This window comes from Podarcis filfolensis (assembly GCF_964270895.1).
Source record: "Podarcis filfolensis genome assembly, chromosome: 1".
NCBI classification, from domain to species: domain Eukaryota; kingdom Metazoa; phylum Chordata; class Lepidosauria; order Squamata; family Lacertidae; genus Podarcis; species Podarcis filfolensis.
Genome location: NC_139604.1, coordinates 68,778,977 through 68,793,821, shown reverse-complemented (window position 1 = coordinate 68,793,821; position 14,845 = coordinate 68,778,977). Strand labels below are relative to the sequence as shown.

General features: G+C 43.6%; 1 protein-coding gene across 11 annotated transcripts in view; it reads left to right on the top strand.

Annotated features, from left to right (window-relative positions):
• Positions 1-14,845, top strand: part of IRAG1 (inositol 1,4,5-triphosphate receptor associated 1) — a 121,167-nt gene that overhangs the window by 67,617 nt on the left and 38,705 nt on the right. For all 11 annotated transcript variants that reach the window (XM_083597560.1, XM_083597558.1, XM_083597563.1 and 8 more), the window contains 3 exons: positions 8,091-8,208; positions 11,777-11,930; positions 14,210-14,303. In XM_083597560.1, the coding sequence (XP_083453686.1) occupies positions 8,091-8,208; positions 11,777-11,930; positions 14,210-14,303 (366 nt within the window). The remainder of the gene's footprint in view (positions 1-8,090; positions 8,209-11,776; positions 11,931-14,209; positions 14,304-14,845) is intronic.

Below are 14,845 nucleotides of genomic sequence, written 5' to 3'. Positions count from 1 at the left end.
CTGATGCAGAGGTGGGGGGTCCCTTTAAACTTCTCCCTTGAGGGGAGTGCAGCTATGAACCCCTCAATGGAAAGTGTGACGGAGGCTGCACCTCCCCAGCTGAGCAGCCCCCATCCAGCTCCTGTTCCTGTGCAAGCAGCAATGCTGCCTAGCAGAGAAGCCCAATTCCACTCCTACTTGCCTGCAAGCAGGAGCAGGCTGGGGGGGTGGGGGTGGCAGCAACATCCCTTGCCTGCTCGCTTGCCGCCCCAGTCCAGCCTTACTTCACTCAGCACCTCCAGAGCTGGAGGCAGCGGTGGTTGCTGTTGTGGCTGCGGCAGCAGAGGGAGATAAATAAGTGGGTTTTGGGTTGCAGTTCGGGTACTCGGTCTGTAAAAGGTTTGCCATCACTGGCATAGCGTATTGATATTGGGTTCGACTTTTAGCTTTTAAATATCTGGTCATAAAGAGATCACTGTAAAATAAGTCATATTTTGTATCCTTTAAAAAAGTTGAAGCTAGGAACTAATCTTGGAAATTGTTTCCATGTTACTGCCAGTGCTCAGCTTTGAGACATATAAAATAGTAATTAATATAGTCCGTAGGAGCATGCCTGAACATGTACAAAGTATTTTTCTCTTAGTAAGCATAACTAGCCCTTTATAATCTGCAGATAGGAGTTGTGGGGGGAAATAATTTACAGTTCTTGCTTGACAATGTTTTCACAAAGGCAGGTTTGGGGCCTGGCATTGGGAGTAGTTTATAGTAGTTACAGTATGTAGTTTTGCTAGTATTCATGGTGAGATGTGATGGAAGCTCTAAAAGCTGCTCTCTTCAAAGGCTGAATTCTAATGGCTATCTTGTTCAGAAACAGCAAAATGAAGAAGACGATAAAGGGCTTTTCATATAGAAATTGTCTTCATGTAGAGGTGAGTTGTCCTTGGCCAAATTCAAGCTGCTCAAACCATCACTTCTTGCCAGATTGGTTTAATCTCTCACCCTTAAAGAAGAGTATGGTTCATTTCAGGATAACCTCACTGATCAGGCTTCCCTCAGGTCGGCTCCTGGGGGATTTAAAACAGCCTGCACCTGCTCCTGACACCCAGCTCTTCTTTGTCAGATCCGCTAAAGGGATCCATGATGGAGTTGCTTCTGTCCATTTGCCCAGACAGGGGCTTGGGCCTCTGTTCTCCCAGAGGCAGCGATCCCTGCAGGGATCCCCCTTTTTGATGTAAGTCATGGGAATTCCTGCTGCTGAGTTGACCCTGCAGACGGGCCGGAAATAAATGCCTATGCCAAACCACTTTATCTGTGGTCAATAAAGTGGTGGCCTGATTCGATCCCATTCAGCTGTGTGGTCTTGTTTATTTGCTAGTTCTTCTGAACAGAGGAGAGGGAAGTGCACTGCCTGGGCCTGCAAGGCAGACCTCAAAATGGGGTCAAGGAAGATCTACATAAGGAACAAGTGGGGAAGAAATATTGACATTGGGATCTGCTGCCCTTGTTGCCTAAGGCAGTCACCTCACCTTGCCTCATGAATGGGCTGGCCCTGGTTGTATTCCTCCCCTGGTCCTGCTGCTTCTGTGTTACTGAGGGTCACATCCAAACTGGGCTTACGGTATGTGTCATTGCAGGCAAACTGGGTACTTTAACCAAAGTTTCCTCTTGGTATTCTGCTCATGTTTTGTCCGAGGGAGATAAATCAGAAGCCTGGATTTAGGCATAATGTTAAGACAAACTTTGGCTTAGCCCTGGTAGGGCAGAAGTCTTCTTCTTCTTCTTCTTCTTCTTCCTTCTTCTTCTTCTTCTTCTTCTTCTTCTTCTTCTTCTTCTTCTTCTTCTTCTTCTTCTTCTTTTCTTTGGCAATCACTCGTAGCCGAGTAAGATTGTCTTCCATAAACATGGTTTTAACAATTAGTAGGTGTGTGGCATCAGATTTTATAGAAATAAGGCTTGTATGCTAGAAAGTTTTTTGTTCTATGTAAAACAATTGTACCAATTTCCCTCTGTAAAATGTGGGTGGGTGTGACATTTTGTGCTCTTTCTTTTTTAAATCTAGACTTTATTATGAACCCAATGTTATTTCCCATGTGAATTATGAAATAAAATAGATATAAAGAAAAGGGGGGGAACTGTATAAATAAAAAAAAATCAGGAGTCCATAGTCGTTACCTCATAAAATGAAGTACTGTACATTCTCAAGAGCCTACATATCGAATTAGATGATAAAACAAAAATCAACCTTATACAGTAATATTTCAAAACAAACATTACAAATAACAACTTTTGTGAATACTGGAAAAAGTCATATCTCACTGGGACTTGCCATCCCTGTGATTGTCCTGTCATATAAAGGGACCCCTGACCATTAGGTCCAGTCGCGGATCACTCTGGGATTGTGGCGCTCATCTTGCTTTATTGGCCGAGGGAGCCAGCGTACAGCTTCTGGGTCATGTGGTCAGCATGACTAAGCCACTTCTGGCGAACCAGAGCAGTGCACGGAAACACCTTTTATCTTCCCGCTGGAGGATTTATCAGCAGCAGGAATTCCCATGACCTATTTATCCACTTGCACTTTGACGTGCTTTCGAACTGCTAGGTTGACAGGAGCAGGGACCGAGCAACGGGAGCTCACCCCGTCGCAGGGATTCAAACCTCCGACCTTCTGATCGGCAAGTCCTAGGCTCTGTGGTTTAACCCACAGCGCCACCCGCGTCCCTGTTGTTGCTGCAGTAGTACCAATAACAGCAACAGATTTAATAATAATAACAACAGATTTAATTCCCCATCATTACTGTATTTTGGTAATCTTAGAAGAGTCCTGTAAAACATTCCCAGGATTTAACCTTTTATTACAGGTGGAAGGCTGAGAGAGAGAGGCAGTGACTTGCTTATGACTATTCTGTAAGATCCTCTTTTGAACTGAGATCTGAATAGGGGACATTCAACTAATGATTTGTTAATTTAACCACTACCTCTCAAGCATTAGTAAGGGAAACTTATTTCCCCCTCATACTAGGTTTGATGAGAATTGGTTAAAAAGAAAAAAAGCCTTCCTTCAAAAAAAGGTCTTAATTTAAATGTCCTGTTTTTGTGTTTGCTTTTCTGTTTTGAAGTCTTCCCCCCTTCTGCTGCTGTTCAGCATTACTCAGGATGAATCCTGTACCACGTTCTGTACCATCCTCCCACCACTGCCACCTTATATTTGCTGTGAATATAAAAGCACATGCCAGTTTGACAGCCAAGAAGATGCTATAAAAAGTCTGTTGCCCTGTTTAAGTGCCTACTCCTTGTTACTATGGCAATTATATTCTTTAACCGATGTGAGAATTGATAATAGCTTATTGCCACCCTTTTCTTGGACAGGAAGTTTCCTGTAAAAAAGTCAATCATACTAGGGCAGGATTTTCACCACCACCACCTGCCATATGCTTTATGGGGTAGGTGGGTGTGGCTGCATTTTAGGTGCTGCAGTATGGAGTTCAAAGCAAAGGTAATTGAAATCAGTGGAACTTACTTCTGAGCAGCCATGCTTGAGAGTGGGCTGTATATTGGGTTCTTCAAGCTCTGAACCCAGAAATGTGAAATCCATGGGGTTGGAATTGACCTTTTTTGTATTGCTTTTCTCAGTGTGGCATATTGTGGACCCAAATGAGCGCAATTCTATATGGAGAAGTAAGGCTGCATCAACATCATACATTAAAAGAATCAGCCCTAAAAATCATGGGAACGGTCCATTCTTAAGGGTGCTAGGAATTGTGTGTGGGGGGGGGGTATACTACAGTTCCCAGGATTCTTAGGATAGGTGTGCTTTAAATGTGTCATGTATACACAACTACAGTCTCACTGAGCTCAATAGATCATATAAGACTGCAACCTTAAGCTGTTAGGTGATAAATGTAGAACAGCATATAAGAAGCTGCCTTTTACTGAATCAGTCCATTGGTCCATCTCACCCATTATTGTCTACACTGACTGGCAGCAGCTCTCCAGAGTTTCAGACTAGGGACATTTCTAACCATACTTAGACCTGCCAGTGATTGAACATGCATGCAGAGCCGATTATGTACCATAGAGCTACAGCCCTTACTCCTGTAAAAAGGCTTTCTTTGAAATGCACTGGGCAAATTAAACGGGATTTGGCAGCCTAGGCACCCACCCACCTCCTTTGTCTTATTCTTCTCTTCCAGTCTGTGCCAAGTAAAATTCATTCATTCATTCCATAAAATTTATACACCGCTTGATTGTAAAAAACCTCAAATTGGTTTACAAAATATATAAAACATTTGAGTTGTAGGTTTTCTAGACTGGTAAAGTGCTCTCCCATACCTCAGATAATAGAGCTTTTAGAACTACAGTATCATAAATGACATGGTTGAAATACTATTAAAGCTTAGAGAGCTATGAAAGATTTTGTGTCCTTTGGGAAGGAATAAGGGTATTAAACACCCTAGAAAAGAACCTTAATTAGACTTCATAGAGCTACGAATCTATAAGGTGTTCCTTCAAATGAAATGAGCCTTTTGGAATGCAAAGCTGGATAAGCAAGTTGGCATGTGACGATGTAAACAGGGAGCTGATAACCACTACTGTTTGGAATAAGGTGGTCAGATCTGTCATTTCTGCATTAATCATTGTTTCCCCCTCGTTGAACAATATGTTGTTAATCGGAAATAGAAACTGACCAAACTTTCTCTATATGAGGTGTATTCAGCTGCTAGATATATGTGTGTGATTGGTCAGAAATTGCCTGTAGGAGATTACACTGTTTCAGTGACATCGCCTTCTTCTGTTAGTGTGTTTTGTCAAAATTCAGTTGCAACAAGAAATGTTCTACTGTGGCTGACTGAGATTGCTACAAGTTCAACAGGTAGATCCAGGCCCTTCCTTTAACTTCTGGTCCTTTTTTTAAAGATTTATATCCCACCATTCATCAAAAGATCTCACGGCAGTTCACAAGAGAAATGTAGCATTGCTTACCTCTCCCCTCACCCTGACAATATATGAACACGCCGCTCCAAAGTGCACACAGCAAAATCTTAGGCATCATGCTTACTCACAAGTCATTGCCACTCGCACACTTACTCCCATCTCTGTGCATCCTGATGAAGAACTGGAGTCAGCACACGGGCATCTCTTTATCTCTGAATCTGCCTTCCCTACACCCCCTTTCATAAAAAACACCTATTCACAGAAAAAAGATGTGTGGGTTGTTGTTATTGTTTTAAAAAAGTTAAATCACTCTCATTTATTAAGTTAGAAAACACCAATTGAAACCACTGATCAGACATTTCATGTCGAGGCCTAATCTCTTCCTCCATCACAAACTCAAATCTGGTTGCAGTTTTTGAGAAGGATCTTGACTTCCTTTTAAAAAGGGATTCAGCGCTTAGGGAATTCCAAGATGCAGGATAGAGACATGTTCAGGGTTGGCTAAAGACCTCAAGACTGACATTTGGCAGATCTCTCCTTTCCTAGGATTCCCTTCTTGCTAGCCTAAGTGGGGGAGCAAGTGTCTTTCTTTGACACTGGAATTAGCTAATCATTGGAAGCTGAGACATTACATAGAAATTAACTAAAACAGATTTCCATGTAACTTTGCTGCATGACAATTTACTCTTTCATGTTCTTTAAACAGAAGTGTCATATTTATCCAAAAGTATATTGCACTAATAAAGACTTGAGTTGGGGAGTTGCTTCATTCATTAGACGTAGAGCAAGCAAGTACTGTATGTGGGCATGAAGAACACCAGGAAGTTCCACAACCAGAACACTTAACGTTTCCTTGGAGTCTTTCTACCAAGGCTAGTGGTACAAGGCGAACCAAGCAATTTGTCATGCAAGCAGCCTGCACTTTATGTAAACAGGCTTTTGGTCAAAGAACTCTTGGTTGAACTAGAGCTGATGCCACTAAAAATAAATAAGCAATGTGGGATAACTATTTAACATTTTCATTGTAATCCCAGTGGTATTCTCTGGTGTCCAAACCCATGGGCAGCTGGCCAAATTACATACTCCCGTATGGCTGGCTGTCTTGAATTATCTTTCAAGTTTTTGCGTGCTGTGCTTTTATGTAAATGCATTTGGCAAAGTGTTCCTTTTGCTTGTGAAAAATAATGACTCTGTATGCTCTATGGTTAGTGGAAGACATAAAATGCAGCCAAGAATGAGGAACAAGGAGACCAAATATGCAAAATGCCATGCATTATAATTTAGTTTTCAAGTTCATCAGCCATTGTCATTGCTTAATTTGGTATTGTTTGCTTTATTGTAAAATGGCATTCATGTGATCTCTTGAGTCTCGGCAGATGCTAATCTGTGCCATTTAATTTTTTCAAGTGTCTACCTGGTTGAAACACTATGAGGTTATTCTTCTGGCCTTGACTCACAGACATCTGTTGTCCTTTTCTACCCACAAAGTGGGAATTAAGTTCAGTGTATTGATTTGATTTTTTTTTTTTTTTTGTAGAGCATGTGAGACAGTACCCACCTACACTCAGAGCCGTCTTTCCTATTGGGCTTAGTGGCGTGTTGCACCAGGGTGCTGGCCTCCCAGGGGCGCCCCAGTGAGCGGGGGGCTGCGCAGCTTTGCCGGCGGCCTCCCCTTTCCCTGCACGCCCGCCAGCTGTGCCCCATCAACCATATGGCTGGCGGGCATGCAGCTTGCCTCCCAAGCCTCCACGGGAGGAGAGCGATGCCTGCAGAGGCTTAGGATGGGAGCTGCGCCTGCCCTGCCAACTATATGGCTGGCGGCGGCAACAGCAGCTAGGCGTGCGCTTGTGGCTGCACGCACTCTCCCGTCTGTCCATCCATCGGTGCCCGCAGGAGCCTCTGTACGCTCGCCATGGTGGACAGTATCTACCGGACCCACTCGCTGGGCATGGCAGCCGAAGGGCTGCCAGACCAGTACGCTGACGGCTGTGCAGCGCGGGTCTGGCAGCTCTACATCGGTGACACGCTGAGTACAAGAAATGGCTGGTGTTGCTGCTGCGCGCCCAGCACTGCAACACGGTGCTCGATGTGGCCTGTGGCACAAGGTGAGTCACACGGCAGGAGGAGGAAGCGGTGCTGGGTGCTGGATCATGACCCAGCTTGAAGGCCTGGGCTCCCTTCTCCCCAGGGGGGTTTGTGTCTCAGGATGCTCTCATCCGGATCCAGGCACATGGCAGCTGATCAGGACCTCCCCCCCCATTGAAAGCACATGGCTTGATACCCCGAACCCAAGAATCCTGGGAACTACAATCCCCGAACTACAATTCTCACCACTTCTCAGGATTCTTTGAAGGCATGCGGTTCAAATGCGTTGGGTGTGCTTTAAATGAAAGGAAAGGGCCCCGTCACTTTGTTGTGGGAGAGGCTCCTCCCCGTTAGGAATATGACAGTGGGTGTGCAGCTTCCTTCCCAAGCCTCTGTGGGAGGAGGGCGATCCCTGCAGGGGCTTGGGAAAAGGTCGACAACTCTGGGAAATGGGGGACGCCGGAGGGATCTTTGCACCACGGCGCTGGGTATGCTTAAGACAGCCCTGCCTACACTTACTGTCCCACTTATTTCAATTCTTGTTCAGATGGACCAGCATAGCTACCAAGACTATATCACAAAGACCATAACAATGAAAGTATGTTTTCTCTTTACTTTAGTGCACATCTATCCAAATTGAGAAAATGGCCTGTGTTTTAAACCAGACCAGTAATGTGTACACAGCCTAGGAATGTCACAGACTGTGTCTGCTTGCATTCAATAGCCTTTTGGCCTACTGCTTTCTCTCCCCACCACCCTGTATATGTGTATCTACTGATGTTTCCTTGACTTCAAACTCATCCAATGATGAATCTGACTTTAAAGTGCCATCAGACTCTCTGATGTAACAACCTAACTTGGCTACCCTTCTGAAATTGATGGTTGTGTTGTGTCTAAAGTTAATGCTTATTCCATAGTGAATGCTGATTTCGATAAATGGCATTTAAAAGGTTTAGAGAATTGTTTCTAGTTGGAAGGAACCAGGGGAAAGTATTTTAAGACGGATAGGAGGATCTGCCTCCCATAAGTTGGTAGTTGGGTAAAACTTAAGTTTCTCTCTCACAGAGCTTTGCTCTTTTTTAAATATTAAACAGGAGGCTGCTGCTTGCTCTAAGTCAACACTTGTGTCGCCAATTTATTTTCCCTTCTTGAGCTTGAAAGCTACATACCTCCTTGAAAATGATGTTTCCAGGCTTCCGACATCACTTATAGGTATGAACAACTTAATTTCTAAACTTACTGTATATGCATTGAGCAAAGAATCAAGTGATCATGGTTTCCCCACCTTCAACTCAGCTCAGCTCAGCCTTGAGTAACTTGACAGTTCTTATGTTTTGTTGCATGCCACCCCAATCTCCCAAATGGTGCAAGATTCCAGGGATTCCAGGTGTGCTTTACCCAGAGTTCGTGTTTCCTTTTGGAAACTCAGTAGGGACTGTGGTGTCTTTATGATATATGGTTTGTTTACACATATATACAACCTGAGCCTATGGGCACAACAATGGAATGTCTAGGTGCGCTTTTTAATAACAAGAATACAAAGCTGAAAATGAATGAACTGCAGCTAAAGTATTATGCTCATTTTTCCCATGGTCTAGTCCTTCCCCTGCCTACCCCCCTAATATTCTTAAGAGGGTCTTTTCTTCAGTCTTCAGAGAGTATCTGGAAGTAGGGAGGCAGAAAAAGGTACTGCGCCCAGAGCTCAGGAAACTGCCCGCACTAATGAAATTCCCTCTCGCAAAATGCACCTAGAACACTGGGAGTTTCGAACACTGGCTCCAACTTACATTTGCTCCAGCCAGCATGGGCACTGGTCAGGAATGATTGGAGCAGGAGTTCAACGACATCTTAAGGGCACCACATTGACTACGTCTGCCCTGCATTTTAACTAGCATTACACAGCAGGAGCCTAGGCTTACTTTTTGCTTAAGCTATGAGCTTTGTCTGAGCCAGAGCTTGGCTCCCAGGCTATACTTCCAAGTGACTGGCACCCTTTCCCCCCAGAATGGAAGCACTGAGGCCAGGAATCCATGATTCTGCAAGCCATGGCTTTGTCTTGAAATAGTGGTAAGGGTCTGCTCCCTTGTAGGTTCAGACAAATCAGGCACTCAGCTTAAGAACAGCACTATCTGCAAATGCTGTAAACAGAACTGTGGCGTGGCACTGTGCAACAGTTCACAGAACCAGATTAGTTGGTAGTTCTGAAGTCATCTAAACACATTTGGCAGTGTATTGGAAAACTGCATTTGCATGATAATAAAAGGCTCTACCTGTGTTATCTATTTTAAACTAATAAAACTTTTAGATTGTTAGTTATAGCAGTAAATGTGGTCCTATAAACCAGTCCTTAGATACTTAACTTTAGCAGGCACTGTAGAAATGGGGGGAAACCCAGTATTCTGGTCAGTTTCCTCTTGGAGTTTTGTTTCAGATAGTAGTACTGTACAACTAGTTCTGTTAAGGTTCTGATCACTTAAACTTTGAAAACTGATGAAATGCATTTCACAGTACTTCAGTGGCTTTACTGTGAAATTAAACTCCTTCAATTAAACAAAATAGAATTCGGCAAGTAACAAGTATTTTCTATTAACATGGAGTCCATTAGTTTAGATGAAATAACACACTGGTGCCAATTTTAAAAGTATTTAAAGTGGATGTGAATGCTGCCATAAATACCATGGAAACTTACAATAAATAGTCTCCTGAGACCTGCGTATAAAAGTTGTGTTGGAAAAGTCTCTATGGCTTCTAAACTCAGTCCAGTGTATTTTAGGAACTTGACTTCTTGCTTATTCTTACAAAAGTAAAAAGATTATTTTTGGTTGGAGTTTTAAGATACTGCTTTGAGGCATTGTACCTTGATAGCAAAAGTACCACTGATGAATGAGGATAGTATATTCATCCTAGACTGCATTTGGTAGAATTAATAATTTGTATTCATCTGTAATACTGATTCAGGTCTTCCTGTGCTCATGCTTATGTAGTCCAAACCACCAGAACATGCAGGAGAAGTACCGGTAGACTTGGGTACCCTGAAGGCATAAATTGTTGGACCTTTCTCAGGTTGTAGGTGTGTACCATGTATGAAGGAAAGAGTAGCCCACAGCAACCCTGCAGTGTCCTCCACTGTTAAAACTGTTGTGAGTTGGGGGGAGGACAGGTTGGTATCTAATGGAAGATCCCATTGTTGTCCTCTCTGTAGAAGCTCTGGAGCCAACTGACGCTTCGCAGGTAAGATTCACCTTCTGTTGTGTGGGCAGGGCGGTCCCTCCCCCTACCTGGCTGATCCCCTGGCAACGCTTCCCCAGGCGGGATTGGGCGATTGGCTGAGGCAGGTGGAGATCTCCAGGTATCCAGCCTGGGGAAGGCGAAGCCAGCCCGTACTACCGGGAGCCGCACTGGGATCCAGGGGGCTGCGTGCGACCACACAAAAGGTGCCCCCATTTGATGTGGGGAGCAGTCGTTGTTGAATTAGCCATAATGGCCATAGGTATGGGTCATTAGTATTTGCTCTGTGCCAGAAGGCAAGTGGGTGGGCCCCCTTCCTCACCTTTCCTATACTAATGGACCATACTATGGACACCACAGGCTCTGCTGTACCACATTCCAAGGAAACCGAACCCTAGGGAAGCACCTGGAATTATTGGAATGTCACACCACAGTGATTTGGGTGGCATGCAACAATGCCAAATGTCAGAGGTGGAGCTGCAGCTCATGTTCCATCAACTTACATGCAGATTGATTGCACTTTTCAAATGTTCAAAAACTAATTAAAAATAAAATTTAAAACAAACCCCCATGAAGTAAGGCCCACATTAGAGCAAGGACTGTTTACTTTGATGCTAACTTTTGTTTTCTCTCCAGCCCCGAAGTCACAGACTAAGGTAAAGTACACACCAGGGCCAGGGATACCCTACAACATTTTGTTGTAGGGCCTCACTTGTTTAATATATACTTGCAATCTGTTTTGACTTAAACCTAAGGGATACAGTATATCAATTATGTGATACATGGTGTTTATCAGCATTAGCCTAGTCCAGGCATAAGCAAACTTGGCCCTCCAGATGTTTTGGGACTACAACTCCCATGATCCCTAGCTAGCAGGACCAGTGGTCAGGGATGATGGGAATTGTAGTCCCAAAACATCTGGCAGGCCGAATTTGCCTATGCCTGGCCTAGTCCTTCTTTCCTGCAAACCAGTACGGATTCAAGTTGAGTATTCTTGGGTGGTTTGGCTGCAATCAGTCTTATTAGTCTCCATTTTGCAAGCCTTCAGGCAGATGGCATCTTATTTTCCCTGGTTCTTAGTACTGACTGTAGGTAACTATTAGCAGTGGGATAGATTGCATCTGATGGTAGGATACATAATAAAGGACATTTTAATAGTGTTCAGATGTATGTTGCAGGCTACTGGTTTCTCCTGTTAAACCTGCTTGTCCTGTAGCTATAATATCTTACAAGTGAGAAGGGCAAGCAAAATCTTCTTTAAATGTCCAAATAATAACAAAAAAAAATATGAGCTACATTTTGGAATTAAGTTTTTCCTTGAAAATGATTTCCCTTCTCCTCCTATCCAAATAAACTCAAAGTCATTGCCCCCCCCAAAAAAAATTCTGATTACAACAGATTTGATTTAACATGTACTTTTAAAATAAACTGCAATGGCATCATTTTTTGGTTAGTGCAACTTTAATCCTTATACCAAAAAGGCATTTGCAAATTACATGGCACAATGTTGCCTCCTAGTTTCTGATCTTCAAATATTGTGTGTTAATCACAGATGCACTGAATTTAGAACATTTTTCGGCTCGAAAGAGATGTTGTCGCACATTGCCTAATCTGTTCTTCCTGAGCCAGAGACGGGGATCCAAAGAAAATCTATTAAACAAGGAGAGGCATGCCTATAAAACAGAACATGGGCAAGACAATAAAAGGTAAAGAGAACCTATTTATGTTGTATGAGCATTGTCTTATTAAAATGACTTGTAAAGTTCAAGATCTTTTTCAGCAAGCACTTTATCAGAAGATGTTATTGCTAAAATGATGTACCTGAATGCCTTAATAGGAAGATGTTTTGTTTAAGTGAGTTATTAAACTTTTGTTTTTGGGTGTTCTCTAGCAATTCCCATTAGGCAATATTTTAAAAGAAAAGTCTGAAAGGGACAGTTAATAAGGCTGAAGTAAACCACTGGAGTACTAAAAAGCAAACAAAAAAGATCTCTACTGCTGAGAAGCAAACTGTTTGCTAGCATGGCAAATAAAGAGATGTCGCATCTTCCTGTGTGTCTTCTTGATCTTGGAATATTGAATGCCATCCACAATAGGTTCCTATGGTAACTAATAATGCAGCCATATGTTGTTGACCGTCATACAAAAATAACTATGCTTGAATACCACGGCCACAATAAAAATTTAGCGGAGCCTTTCTTTTTGTGATGGGAAATCGGTTTGCACCTGTGGTTTCTCTTGAAAAGAGGACATGTTATATCAGGTGTGGGAGGGGGGACCTTTGACCCTCCAGATTTTTACTGAACTATAACTCCCAGCATCTTTGAGTAGCCCTCTGCTCCTGGAACGCTCTCCCCAAATCTTTAGGCACCAGGCAAAAAGATACCTCTTCTCCCATGTCTTTGGCTAATTAAGCACTTTATGGGGTGGGTTTGTGGGGAGGGTTATTGTTTCGTTTGTTACTATGTTGTGCATTTTTGTGTTGTTATATTGTAAACCGCCCTGTTAGAATTCCTGCTCCATGATTGCAGTCATGGGATTTTCATCTATCACATGACGGTGTGTGTTTTGACTCCACAGAGTGGGAAGTGATAGAGACAGGATATTTGTGTTACTGTGTTCCGTGAAGTAGGACTATTGTCCTTTGTTCTTTTTCTCTTTGCTGTCTGATGCTAGAGAAAGAGGGAGCCACGTTGCAGTGCTCCGTGTGTGTTTATATGTAAATAAAGTAGATTAGCCAAAATGCTGAGTTGTTGATGTCTGTTACGCAATCTGCGAAGACTCTGCGGATCCCTAAGTGTGCCGATGTCTGTTGGCATCGGTCGCTCTGATGTTCGGGCTGAAGAAAGCTTTTGAAGCTCCTGAACGATCAACCAGGAGGAAGAGAACATGCCAGTTGGGCATGTGTCTCTGCCAGGGTCCTACTTGAGTGTAGGATGAGCTCCTGACAGGGAGGTATAGAAATTTAATAAATAACCACTGCTCTACAATTCTATGATACTGTGATTCTATGATCATAATCTCTGGCCAATGGCCATGCTTGCTTGGGCTGATGGGAGGTGTAGTTCCGCAATATCTGGAGAGCCAAATCTTCCCTGTGTTGAACCGTTGTTCAGTTATGAATTCTCAAGCTTTTGTGAAACACATACCCAATTCTTACCTGCTTATTGCATGTGGCACAGATTTCTTTCCACATAGAGGGTGCTTTTTTTAGTCATCGCGTTTCCCCAGTGTGGGATGGGCCCCCATATTATTATTTTGTCCAGGTGGTGAATCCATTCCCACTGCAAGGGGTCTAAGAGATGTGACTCCAATTCCCATCACTCCCAGCCAGCATGGCCAATGGTTAGGGAAGACTGGTCACATCCATACCACACATTCAAAGCATATGGCTCCTCCCCCCTCCTGAATCCTAGGAACTGTAGTTTGTCAAGGGTGCTGGGATGGATGCTTAGGGGGAAGCAGTGTGCTTTAAATGTATGGCATGGGTGTGAGTGATGAGAGTGGCTGCTTATCCAGTTCAGGGTGGGCAGCGGTTGTGACTCATTGCGCCAGCTCCACCCCCCCCCTGAGCAATGCCATCATGGCAGCAACCATTGGCTTCTCCCCCAGGCCAGCTGTGGAGCATCATGAGTTCCCACCACACCCACTTTACATTTGCACCAATCTGTGGTGACCTGGGAGCGGGGCTTGGGAGCAGACCTGAGTGCGGCAGTCTTGACTCGGGTCCGCTCTCACCCCATGTAATGCAGCTGGCTCTGCCCTTGGCAGCACAGGGATGAGAGTCGTAGTCCAACAACATATGGAGCACCACAGGTTTCCTGTCTCTGGTTTAAAGCTATCTTTAAATCTGTGTCGCTGGAGGAAGTAGTGAGAACCCTGTGCCATGCCCAAGGAAAACATGGAAGTGCCAGGATACTCGGGAAATGATTTTTAAGCTTCTTGTGTTTGTGCTTCCCTTTTTACGCTTGCTGTGGTTGAGCAGAGCAGTTGAGGTCAACAGTCAGGCCAGCACTGAAGATGGAGTGAAGCACCTTCAGTCTCTGTCTTTGCCAAGGTATTCAGCTGTGACTCAGAGGGTAAGTTTACTGATTATTTGTGTTCGACTTTCCCTACTGTGGTCTAATGAGCTGCAAGAAGAAGGCCAACCATTTCTAAATACTTTTTCCTTTTATGGAATAGAACTCCTAGAACATCACTTCCTGGATATTGTATTCTCTAAAATTGCTCGGTGATACACAAACTTCCTTGTATCCCGTGATGAGGTCTGAGCCTTGGGGTGAGGATTAATCCTCTGTCTTTCTATTTTAAGCAAAGATATTATGAAACATGCAAGAACTAAACAAAACCTATTTATATTGTATTGCATAATATTAGAATAGCAGAATGTAGTGGCCTGGGGGTTTTCTTTTCTGATTAATGTACAACATACGCATGCTGAACTAATGTTCTACAGTTTATGAAATGCTTAATGTTAAAATCTGCTTCACGAAAGGGAGAATGTGTCACTCCTTGGATTGTATGCCCAGTTAACTCCCCCTGGGTTTTCTTCTTCACTCTAGTGTCAATTACAACTGTGCACAGTACCAAATTGGGGTGGGGGTGGGGGGAGTGGGATGGA